At 35.5% G+C, this 13,581-nt stretch overlaps 1 protein-coding gene across 1 annotated transcript in view; it reads left to right on the forward strand.

Moving 5' to 3' along the window:
* MALRD1 (MAM and LDL receptor class A domain containing 1) overlaps nt 1-13,581 on the forward strand; it is a 649,080-nt gene that overhangs the window by 529,356 nt on the left and 106,143 nt on the right. Inside the window, exon 36 of the mRNA XM_006759937.1 lies at nt 3,972-4,038. Coding sequence (XP_006760000.1) covers nt 3,972-4,038 — 67 coding nt within the window. The remainder of the gene's footprint in view (nt 1-3,971; nt 4,039-13,581) is intronic.

Below are 13,581 nucleotides of genomic sequence, written 5' to 3' on the forward strand. Positions count from 1 at the left end.
ACTAGGCATTCACATACATCAGATTAGACACCCAGAAGTAAATATTCTTGCTCTCTTTTCAGACAGTTAGAAATATATCAATGAGGTAGTTCCATTCTTTGAAACTATTAAGACAGTACTTAAGTCCAATACCCAAATTTATTTACATAAAGGTGAGATTTTCGTTAGTATAATTTTATATGAGAACAAATATATTATAACATGCCGTGGTTTATTGTTTGCTTTGACATGTTCTACCTGTAAAAATATGATCAGAAATACAGAAGACCTGCCATTCATACTGACAGACACCCTATAGATAATAATACATTTTTGTTGCCCCATATATTTTAATCACTTGCCAATTCATTTACAGTTCATTTACACATATAGGTCACATTGCCACAGCTTTGGGGTTAAAGTAAAATAAAGAACTAGTGGAACAGTTTTCAGAAATAAAATCCATGTTATATTATGTGTTCTCTATTTATATTTTATTTGCTTTTTAGTTTGTCAGTCAAATATAACAAAGTCAATGCTTCCATTTTGAAGAATGTCTAATCCATGCTAAGATGTGTCAGTGCACATTTAACCTTCCTGTTTCTTTCAAGCATCATATTCCTGTCAGGTCAGCATTTCACAGACTTTTATGCCAAACCTTACAGCATCCACTACTTCTCCCAGTAGACACACAACAGATGGTGAGCAGTTGGTCTGCTTTCACCTCAAAGTTTAAATCATTAATAAGAACATCAAGCTCCGGCAATGTATGGGTATTGCAGGTTAAGTTTTTTCTATGAGTCCTATTCCCAAGTTTCAATAGAAAGACATACTATTTTTCAAGTTTGGCTGTTTATGCAATAGAAAATCATTGAACAGAATTTGTCCGGCCTAATTTTAAGCTGAAAGTCTTTTTTCCAGTCATTTGCAGTAGTAGAGGTTAATTAAGGTTATGCAATGGTGGTACTGTAATTATCATAATCAGCTATTTGAAGGAGAATTAGGAAAAGACACTAAAATTTAAATTTACAGAACGAAATATTATGACTATAATTTAATATATGAATAATAAAATGCTACTACTACTAATAATAATATAGCAAAATAACATTTCAGAAGGTTTTTTAAAACCAAATGAAAACAAAACAAAAACTTCTCATGTAGGTACTGTGAAGCTATTTCAAGTTTCTTAGCAGCAGTTAATCTTTACTGCAGGCTCTGTGCTGGGATTTTAAGATAAAGAGGACAGTATGTGCCAACTGGGAACTTGGTTTGCTGCACAAGCTTTCTGGTGGACTCTTAAAATCCAGACAGCTCCTAAAACTGCACTGCTGTTTATTGTGTACATGGCTATTTAACCCATGGCACTGCATAAAGACAACATGATTGAAAGGGGTTTATGATCCAATAATGCCAAGAACTGCAAGGGGTTATAGAAATTCTGAACTGAATAATGGGTCATTTGACATTTTTAAATTGACAGGCTTTGGAGTGAGAGGACCGGAATTTAGTTCAATACCTGCTGCTTCCTTGCTGTTAACTTGAGCATTACATCATGAACCAGTGTCCTCTGTAAGAAAGGATAAGTATGGGATGTACCACATAATGTTATGAGGATTAAATGAGGTAACACCGGTAAAACTCTTAGGACAGATTATGACAGAGCAGGTCTGCAGTAAATGGCTGGGAAGAAAAGAAAGATGAGAAGATGGAGAGTGCACTGGTAATGAGAATTAGATATCTTGGCACATTCAAAGAATGCCCCCAAATAGAAGGATGCATCAGAGCAATTATTTTAATACTTATGCATACCATTGACTAGTATAAAAATGTTATAAATTTAATTTATCCTTCCAGCAGCCCCATAAGGAAAGTGAAATAATCCTCGCTTTAAACATGAAGAACTTTATAACTAAAATACCTAGCCCAAGGTCACACAACTTATTCACTGAGAAGTTATCAGGGAGGGAAAACCAAGACTCACATGATTATGTCTTTCCAACAATCCACCTCGTAATAGCTGTCACTCCCTTAGTCTCTATACACATTGAGAGAAACAGTAGCAACAACTAGGAAGGTGCCTAGTTGCAAATTATTTATATTTAAGCTTAAAAGTTACTTTTGTTTTTAAATTGATCACTTGCCCATTTTATAGGTGTTCCTGTTTTTCCAAAGTGATACACCACATTGGTTTTGAACTTGAATTTTTCAAAGAATGGTTGTTCTATAAAGTCAGCCATGAGTTGTATGGACCTGCAGACACATGTCATAATAACCAATACAAAGGAGTATAAGGCAGTGAGATATCAGTGTGGCTACAGAGTCTGGGCACCTGCACTAATTCTAAGAACAACCCCATAGATTCCTAGTTCCAATCTTGGGCACTATCTACTTCACTACTGGAGATATATTTAGTCTTTTCATTACTAACTGGTCATACCCATGCCCTTCTCCATTTCATCTACCCTCTTCCCTAACTGTGTTGAGTAAATTGAAGATGCAAATACTGTGTACTGTCTTCCCATTTTATAAATAAAGAATCTGGCTCAAAGGCAGAAACTTATAAGAACTCATAAGAGATAATCTATAAATCTGTCCTCCACAATACCAGGATTCACTTCTTGTTCTGACCAATACCACTCTGCCTTACAAGATGCTCCATTATTCAGTGCAAAGGAGTACCTATCTAGATTCTCACAGAATCATTCTGATATATATGTTACTCACTACAATCAAAGTAATTATTAATAACCCTCGGAAAAAATGTGCATCTGTGTGTATTTTACTTTGCAAGTATCAGACACTTGACTGGTGTTTTAGTAGAACAAACCTCTTATTTAAGGAAGACTATAATTGTACTTAAGACCAAAATAACCATAGACTGGTTTATCTAACAAGTATTGTATCTACATATGCTTCATCATATTGGTTGGCTATTTTTAATCAAACCAGCTAATTTCTTGTTTACGAAGGAAATTTTGCATCTGTTCTATTCCGTTGAGCATGCCCTTGGTGCCTGAGGAGTGAAGCTCTTTATTCTTGTCTTCAGCACCTTGCTCCTTATTGAAACTAGTTAAACAGGGAGGAGTAAGCATAGGCAAGATGGTGAATATATCCTTGGAAAAGCAAATCACATTTCCTAACCCAGGCGAGAAGTCTACTCATCTGGTCCACCCCTCAGGCATGTGAAGAGAATGAACACATCCCAGGAAGTAGGGGGCACAGAATAAGTTTAGGGCTACAGGAAAGAAGCCTAGGAGAATTCATGTGCTTCTAGTAACTAGGAAGCAATTTATTTTAAACTAGAAGTCCAGTGGAGGCTGAGGGACCCCACTGGTGCACTATTGGGGTTGGGGAGGGACTGCTGGAGGGCTCCAGGACATGTACAGCCATCTTATCCAGTCCTGATTGGCTGGACCCCAGCAGCAAGCTAACCTACCGGTTGGAGCACCATCCCCCTGGTGGTCAGTGCATGTCATAGCTACCAGTGGAACGGTCACTTAGGCTTTTATATATATAGATGATTACATTTAATGCAATGACTAACAGTGATATGACCATTATCTTGCTAATCCTACATAATAAAAGCCTAATACGCTAAATGTCTGGTCATCTGGTCGTCTGTTCAATCAATCAAAGCATAATATGCTAATGATATGCTAAGGACACTCAATTGCTCGAATGACATGCACTGACCACTAGGGGCCAGATGCTCTGATTAGTAGGTTAGCTTGCTGCTGGGGTCCAGCTGATCAGGACAGAGTGAGACAGGCCAGACATGCCCTGGAGCCCTCCTGCAGTCCCTCCCTGGCTGGCCAACCACCCGTATCCCTCCTCGTCCCTGATTATGCACCTGTGGGGTCCCTTGGCCTGGCCTGCGCCCTCTCACAATCTGGGCAGAGGGACCCTCACCCTGAGTACACAAATTTCGTGCAACGGGCCTCTGGTAATATTTATAATTAACATTGGTATTTTGTGGTGCTTTTTTTTAGAGTGTCCAATAGCTTATTGCAGAAATGGTGGGACTTGTGTGGTGGAGAAAAGTGGTCCTATGTGTCGGTAAGTAGCATTGTCTATGCTTTTTTTTTTTTGACATTTATTGCACTTGGCTTACTTATTTTTCTTGAGACTGATATAATAGAGCATCAATGTGGTTAATAAGGTAAAAAATAGTGAATAATGGCATTATTTATGTGTATCTGTCTGAATAAGAAAAAGGGATGTGTGAGTGCCTTTCAGAAAAATATAAATAATTAAAATGATTTTATGTCTTTGAGCATTTTATATTACATGGCATATATAGTTTAGTAATATTCATTACTCCTTGTTTTTAATATTTATATCAGGTTATAAAAATATTTTTATGTGGGTGTCATCCTATTTCAGGTTAATTAAGTATCTGTGTTTCCTTCTTCCTTTGTATTACAAATTTCATATTTCTTTTTTCTAACAACAAAGAATAAAATTCATAAATAAATCCTATTTCTTGTTTAGGCAGTGGGTATTTATGAATAACTAAGGAAGGTTAAGGTACAAATAAGAAATACCTTTGCATACTTAAAATATTTTTAAAACAAAAATAAATAATAATAGGTCTTGTGATTTCTTTTGGGAGTTATTTACATTGTATATCAAAGAGTGCTTGATTTTTTTTCTCTCATTCTTTAAGGAATTGTGCAAAACTTTCATAAATTCCAAAGGAAATAATGCATATTCAATTATATTTCTGTCTATGACTTTTTAGTATAGCAGACCAATGGACATATTGCTTTGCTTATTAGAGAACTGATTTCAGATTGACATTCAATAGGAACTATATAGAAGTGTCTGGGAGATACTGATTAATAGGTGCTTTAATCCTTATATCCTTCTGATCAACACTCAAATTTTAGGAAATATTGTTTGGCCCTAAAAAAAACAAAAACCTCTATAAATTTAAACAACAAAATTTATGATGAACTATATTTAGACACTGTTTTAGCATTATTGAAACTGAATTATTGATGGGTTTCTCAAAGTATTTTGTCTCTCAAATTTATTACATAATTTATTTCACATCTCAACAAAATTATATTTTTCCTTGTATCACTTTTCATGGAAATTAATTTGTCATAATATAACATGATGGAAAGATGGGATGTATAATATTAATTTCTAAAATCTCCTGAAAGAAACTGAGAATGTCATAAATAATGTAGATTGAAAGTTAGCTGAATGTTAGTACCAACTGTTTAGAGTAAAGAAGTTTGAATTTTTGTGCTCTCTAACCCTTATAGAAAAGAAAACTCCCACACTCTAGCTAGCTTCAGAAGAGCAAGCAAAGAGTTTTACATTCTTGGCAACATCCTCATGTATTTAATTAAACTTCAAAAATCGAAATCCAGATAGTGATGTCCAAAACTTGTTTCTCTCAAATAAGAAAACTCTAATATGGGGAGATGATGTGAGAGGGGATGGACAAAAGAAAGGAAATCAATGCAGCAAATGTAGAAAGGAATTAACTGGAAAATCCATCAAATATTTTAATATATTACTTTTGATATTAAATAAAATTTTTCCAACAGCCTAAATAATTAGAATTGCTATCAATAATAACAAATGTTTGGAATTAGTGCTATCTATAACGTAGGTATGAAAAATGACATTTGAAAAATATATATGTATATATGTATATATAGTACATATATATAATAGCAGTTCAAAAATTTATATATATATATATAATTTTCTTAATACCATAATGTAACAGACCAAAAGTAGAAATTTCAACAGCAAAATCCTCTCTTTAGTAGTATAGTCTATATTTTCCCTTTCACAAACACATGTACCACATACAAGCAAACTTTGTTTCTTATAGAAATGTTAATTACACTTTATGCATCTACTTTTTACCTTGGGATTTTTTTCTCTCTTTATGAAATATCATTCCATTCTTCTATGTTGGTACATATAACTCTACATCCACCCCTTACTGGCTGTGTAGTTTTGGAGATGTCCTTAACCTGCCTGTGTTCCAGCTTCTTTTTTGGTAAAATGGAGAGAATAACACCACCTACCTCATCATGTAGGTGTGAGCTTTAAAGGGGCTAACACAGTGATGGCGAACCTTTTGAGCTCAGCATGTCAGCATTTTGAAAAACCCTAACTTAACTCTGGTGTCGTGTCACATATAGAAATTTTTTGATATTTGCAACCATAGTAAAACAAAGACTTCTATTTTTGATATTTATTTTATATATTTAAATGCCATTTAACAAAGAAAAATCAACCAAAAAAATGAGTTCGCATGTCACCTCTGACACGTGTGTCATAGGTTTGCCATCACTGGGCTGCTAACATATGTAAAATACTCTGCACAGTGACTGACACATACAATTATAGGAATGGTGGCCATCAAATTATTTTATCTTTCTTTTTTATGCTATGTAGTATACTACTTAATCACTGGTTTTTCATCACCGAATTAACCCCATTTATCCTACTAATGATTGTTTAAATCATTAAATATTTGCTTCACACAAAAATCTTGCAGTAGCCGCCATTTGACTTATCCTTGCACAATTCCTTATTTTAATCATAGCATGTTTTACTGAAATGCCAAATAATCATGCAAATTATTTTGACTAACACTTAGTGTCAAATTCATTCCCAAGTAAATTTAGTGTCCAGGTCATTTGTCACATACAGGTATTTATTTTTGGATTTAAGGTTAAATAAAGACAGCTTTAGAATACAGAGGTTTTTAATTTTTTAATCCTCACCTGAGAATATGTTTATTGATTTTTAGAGAAAGAGGAAAAACATTGATCAGTTGTCTCCCATAGGAACCTGCAACCTAGGTATGGTACAATGCTGCAACCAACTAAGCCACCCAGCCGGGGCTAGAATACAGAATTTTGGAGTAAATAGAGGGAACTGTGAAAAAGTGTTGGCTTTCTAACAGGCCCTCGTCTTTAATTCCTGGGTGAGAATTCATTGTCTTTATCACCCAAAGAAGTAAGGACAACAGATCAAACCCCCTCTCATCCAGGTCATTGTGAATACAAGATTTTGCTGCTTCCCTGAGGAGGCCTACCACAAAACCTTTGGATTTCCTTGAGAGCCTGGCTGTGTGGCTCAGTGGTTGAGCGTCGACCTATGAACCAGGAGGTCATGGTTCAAATCCTGGTCAGGGCACATGCCCATGCTGCAGGCTAGGTCCCCAGTAGCGGCCGTGCCGGGGTCAGCGAGTCAATTATTCTCTCTCATCACTGATGTTTCTGTGTCTCTTTCCCACTTTGTTTCTCTCTCTGAAATTAATAAAAACATATATTTAAAAAATAAAATAAAACACCTCGAGAAAGGACATTCAGGTTTTACCAGTAATTGCAGAAAAAAAAGAGACTTTATAAGAAGGTCATTTGGGTTCCCGGGAGTTTAAAATTAGCCACAAGAGTAAAAAGTAACTAGGCAAACCATGTTTTCCCATTACTTGAGAAACACCGATGGCTTGTCATGTTTGTTTGAGGACTGAATATGCAAAGCATGAGCCAGAGGAGGGAAATATCCCTCAGCTAAGGAGGCTTGATGATTATGTTATGTTGTATATCAATATGTTCGTTAGGGAAAAAAATAGACTGAGCTATGAAATATGAATTCCAAATTAATATTCAGAGCAGGAAAGTGGTTGCAAGAAAGAAAAGAAAGTCAAGTCAGCAAGCCTAAAAGGGAGAAATAGGGAGCAGCCTGAAGTTAAAAACATGTAATTATATGTCATTTCCGTATATGCACGTATTTGACTAAAATGGAAAAACCTAATAAAAGCAGATGTTTTTGCTCAGCCAATTTATCTAAATGTAATCTAATAAAACAAGAAATAAAAAATATAGAGTGAAGACAAAGAAAAAAACAACTCGAACATTTTAAATACCATTTCTAGGAAGCCCTTATATTAAAAAGGCACTTCAACCAGAAATTAAAAGGGCAATAAAAATGGTAATTTCTCATTGCTCACCTTCTCAAGGTGGCAGCATTTGAGCTCAGATAGCTTTTTTTCTCTTTTCCTGGTTTCTAGGGTACCACTGGCCACCTTTTGCATTCTCCTTCACTGCCTCCTTCTCTTTCCCCTGATGTTCAAATATTGGAGTGCTCCAGTTCGCAGTGTTTGAAATTTTCTCTTCTGCCTACCCTTACTTAATACATGATCACATCTAAGCTTGCGTTGCTTTATAAACTTTGAATACAATTTATCAGCAGCCCAAACCTATCCACTAGCATTTACATTCTCAAATTCAATTGCTAACAAGACCTCAAATTCCATTCAGATTTTATTTCGATATCTACTAGGCATCACAAATTTATCACGTCCAAAAATACCTGATGCCTAGACAGGGTACATTTTTACCATTTTCCAAGATTTGCACACACTGTTCCTTCTGCCTAGAGTTTTCTTTGTCTACTTTATTTGACCAAAGAAGGCCTTTTAATCTTTAGATCCTATATGGGTGACATTTTCTCTGGGAAGACTTTGCCAGACCAACCAGAGAGAATGGCTTTTTTCTGGGATCCTCTATGCTTCTGTCACCTTGTTATTTTACAAGTCTGAGTTTTATTAAAAACTACTTCAATTTTTAAAAAGTTTTATGAAAATATGCCCTGTCTATCCTACTGAGAATTACATTTCCAGTAAAATGTTATTCTTTGTGACTAACAAAATTTGTTTTGCCCAATTTTTAGTAGTTTTATTTGAAAGGTAACTTTGGACAATAATGGTAATTGAAAATTTTTAAATAAATTATTGTCCTTGTTTCATTGCAGAAAAACATAATCCATGGCTTTAAAGTATAAAATAACAGAATAGAAATCTTTTGGGAAGGAAAATCAAAATATTAGTTTAAGGAATAAAAAGAACAATGAATATTTCTAAATACTAAAGACTACTTTATGCATTATGGATTGGAAGATAATGTGTATTCAATCACTACGGTATTTACATTTCAATGTCTGCATTTAAAAGTGTCAGAGTTTTATTTGCAGTAGCCTGAAGAGTGAATCCTTTGCAACTGCTTAATGTTAAGATAAAATTTTTAATTTTTATTTAATATTAAAGTAACTACAAAGTTTTTCAAAAACTCTCTTGGAGAATGTGTGGACAATAATTTTGAAGGCAATTGTCCTAGAAAATATTCGTTATGTTTTCTATACCTTTAATAACCAGTACTAATACCTGGCTTTGAGTGTGAGCTCCATCCACACTTACTAACTCCATGACTTTCAATAAATCATTTAACCTTTTCTGAGAGGACTAGGGAAATGGCCATTCACTCAGAAAACAGTATCTGTCATGATGGAGCTTTGACTTAAGCAGGGCTCCTGTATTGCTGAAATGTATAATTGTTTTGTTTACTAAGGAACATTTTTAAAATGTTGCATCTAAGTGGGAACCATTAGTAAGTATTTGCCAGTTTCTTTTTTAACATTATGGAAATCATCTCCATAGCAACCAAAAATAGTCCTTTAGGTGGAACACAGAACAAATCATCAAAATTTAAGATCATGGCCTCTATTATTTTTTCAAACATAGTACTCACTGCTAAGAACTAACAAATGTATTCATAAGAACACGAGTTTTTCATAAATGAAAATCATTTCAAGGTTTCCAAAGGTCAAGGTAAAAAGGGGGGGATTTAAATATATTTTATGTAGTGAGCTTGAAAGTCCATGTAGGTGTATTTTTTTCAATCCCAACACATGGAAGAAACAATTTTATGGGAAAATGTAAATTACCAAAATTGCCCCCAGAAAGAGATTTTAAGGTTGAGCAGATTGAATGACACAGTAGAAATTTTAAAAGTCAAATATATAGTCCCTCTCTCCCAAAAATTTAAATGTGATATCTATTTAAAAAAACTGAAAGCATTTTCCCTTAAAGCCAAATTAAAAAGAAAAGTCTGTTAGCACTGGGATTATTATATTCATTCGAGATGTTTCAGCCAAAGGATCCAGCAAAAGAAGTAAGAATAAAAACTTTGAAAAAGAAAAAACACTGATATTAGTGTAGATATTCACAGGCAGGAAATTCAAGCCAATTAACTGTGACACTATTACTATGATAAAACGGGTTCAGCATGGTAGATGGATGCAAGATAAATATGTAAAACTAGATAAGTTTCCCTTTTCGTTAGCATAATAATTGAAGAAGATAATTGGAACAGAGTTCTATTCTGAAACAGCAGCAATTTGTTATAATATAAACAAACCTATACTTAACAGTAAAGTTTAAGGCCCATATAAAGAAAACAAAAAAGCTCAAATGAAGGTGAGCATATTCAAACACCCATTTTAGTGGATAAAAAAATAATGGATAAACTTTCTTTCCAGAAGCAGCAAAATTCAATAGTGTACAAATGACAATTAACCAAAGAACCTTTTTAGTGTTTCCGGTTTTTGTTTGTTTTTTGAAATTGACCAATGAATTGTAATGTTCACCTAGAAAAATTAGCATAATATTTAAAGAAAAAAATTAAGGATTGATATTTGCTCTACTTGGCACTAAAGATTGCTATAACATAATGGAATAAATATTGCAGTGCTGGGATAGAAATAGACAGAATATTGGTTATAGAATAAAGAGTCTACAAATAGGTGAAATTAGTATTAAATAGGTAACATTTCAAGTTCATGAGAATGGGCTCAATTTTGTAATAACTAATATTAGAGTAATAGTTAGACATTTATTTAAAATACAAATTATTTTCCACAAGTCATATATCTTTGAATGTTGAGGGAAAACTTTTCCTCCATTCCATTCATTTATCATGAAATAAAGCATTCTGTTTCTCATTTTTGAAAAATACAGTATAAATTATTATTGATACTATACACAAGGAATTCGTTCCAGATTTATTAAAGATATAAACAAAACAATTCTAAGAGGGAATATAGTAAGTTTTTATTCTTACTTCTTTTGCTGGATCCTTTGGCTGAAACATCTCTGCCCCGTGTAGAGCCAAACAAGCCAGACAGACCAGGAATGTGATTGAACATGAAACAAATATAGAATAAGGCAATATTTTAAAATATTCAAGTACAGAAGTTATTTATAAGTTTATTAGCAACCAGAAAAGAAAATGTGTAAGTTGACCACATGGTTGGTCCTTAATACTGCACTATGGTGCAAACACCACAAACAAAAATGTTAAAACGCACAACAGGCCACAAAAAAGATATACATATATACTACCAAGATTAGCTATTATATGTTAGCTGTTATTTTTTATATATATAGTATCCTCTCAAAGCAATTAAATTTATGCTATAGATAACTAGACAAAGTTGTCAACACATCTGAAAAAAATCCAACCCTCATTAATAATAAATAAGTGCAAAATAAATCTTTGAAATTCCAGTTTTACCTGTCAGAACAAGAAAAAAAAAAGTCTCCTAATAAATGCTATAAAATGTGGAAACACTGAGCCTTTTATACGTAGATTATAGGAATATATTTAGGCTACTGACATAATAAAAAGAAAGCTATGGATTAATGTGTTGATTTGGGTATTTTGCAGTACTATTGTGAAAACAAACTTAAAAGTTCAAAATAGTGTAATGGGATATTACATAATACTTTAAATGGAACATATAATCCTGACATAGAAAAGTATCTATAATATTCGGTGAAAAGTGCAAATTCCAAAATAATATGCATATGTGGGTGGGGCGTATGTGAATGTGCACATGTGAAAAAGAAAACAGGTCTCGCAGTGCGCACCTCAAAGTTGCAGGAGTTCAGTGACCTCTGTAGAGGGAAATTGGCTTCAGAGGAAAGAGCAGTTTCATATTTTCGTTTCTGCACCTTCATCGTAAGCACTGCTTCTGGAACTTAGAAAGGCATCTTTTTAAAAGAAATCCTAATAACAGTTCCAATATTTAAAAAAAACAATAACGTCTCTTACAACAAAAGGCAGAGCCAACTGGCTGCTTTTAGCAGTGGCTCGAGTTCATGTGCCCGTCCCTCGGTTTTCTTACCCTGTTGTCAGAAAACATTACATCCTCTCTGCCCCGTGTAGAGCCAAACAAGCCAGACAGACCAGGAATGTGATTGAACATGAAGCAAATAGCCTCTCTCAGCAAGCCTCCCCGCCCGCCTGCCTCCCCAGGCTGGATTCTTCTCCGATCACATGCGCCAAAAGAGTCATGAAAAATGAAAAGCACAGTGATCCCTAATCTGCCTTCTCTGCCCCTTTCCCAGAAAGAAAGCCACGTGATCTGTTTGTCCACTTAACTGTTAAATTGTGTTTAGACTTTCCATGCCAGCCGTGGGCTTTCACAGCTGAATTCGGCGTGGCTTTGACAATTTGATGTAAGTGCCTCTTGAATGACCTGTTGCCTCATCCAGGGAGGGCATCCTCCAAGGAAGGACATGGCCCAGATTCGGTTCACTGGTCATTGCTGACAGGGATTTGTGGTCCAGATATTTTCCAAAGTCTCTGGTATGACCTGACTGTTAAGTAGATAGTTCTCTCCTCCTGGAAGAAAAGTGGTGGGTTCCTTCTGGGGCCGTATCTAATGCCAAAGGACTTGCTTTAAAAGAGAGAACAAGAGATAGCTGTCTATCTTACAGGGATCGGGAATTCGAAAAAGCCTGCTACTTCACCGATCCTAAAATAGCTGTGTAGGAAAATGTTCCCTCTTAACACAGTTTTTACTTTATCCCTTTTCCTTGCATGTGCACAACTGAGCCTTAACGGAGTGGCAGTTGGTTGGGAATGACATCTTTTCTTTCTTGGCTATCTGTGATGTGTGTGTGTGTCCAAAGCACTGGACTGAATGAGAGAGAGAGAGAGAGAGAGAGAGAGAGCTCGAGAAAGAGAGAGAGAGAGCTCAGTGCAGGCGCTTAGAGACCTGAGCTTCAAAAACTGCTGACAAAAAGTCATTCCTCAGACTGAATTTCTCAATTTCCCAAACCAGGCTCCGAGTGGCAGTGGAACTGCTGGCCATCCAGCTCTGCCTTGACCCTACATAGCTTTTCTTCCTGCTCATCAGCATGAGCTTAACTATGTCACAGTAGAGTCTTTTGTGCTGTTGCTGGGTGGCTGATCTCTGCCTTTCAGAAGCAAAATCTAGCAAATGAGGTAGAACTTTTTGAACTTATCCCTCTTACTAGTGAAATGTTGACAGATCTGAGTAGTTAAATGCATTTCAACTTTGAAACCCCTGTGAGATTTTTTTGATCCTCTGAAAACCCAAGTGTGTGTTTGCCATTGCCTTACCTGCTGCCCATTGTCATTCTGAGCTATAGGCACCCATTTGCATTCCTCCTAGGAAGACAGTTTATTTTCTTTATGTTCACCAGGAAGAAGAAAGAGATAATGGCAATTGTTTATATCTCCAAGTTTAAAATTAAATTATGACTACCTATGATCAGTAGCTAGATTTTTATATAATCTACTAGGGGCCCGGTGCATGAAAGTTGTTCACTGGGTGGGGGGCGGGGGGGGGCGTCCCTCAGCCCAGCTTGCCCCCTCTCACATACTAGGAGCCCTCAGGGGATGTCCTAGTGATGGCTTAGGCCCACTCCCTGCTCCCCTTGGGGACCGGGCCTAAGCAGCAGTCTGGCCTCTC

Source organism: Myotis davidii, unplaced genomic scaffold (genome assembly GCF_000327345.1).
Source record: "Myotis davidii unplaced genomic scaffold, ASM32734v1 scaffold376, whole genome shotgun sequence".
In the NCBI taxonomy this organism is placed as follows: Eukaryota; Metazoa; Chordata; class Mammalia; order Chiroptera; family Vespertilionidae; genus Myotis; species Myotis davidii.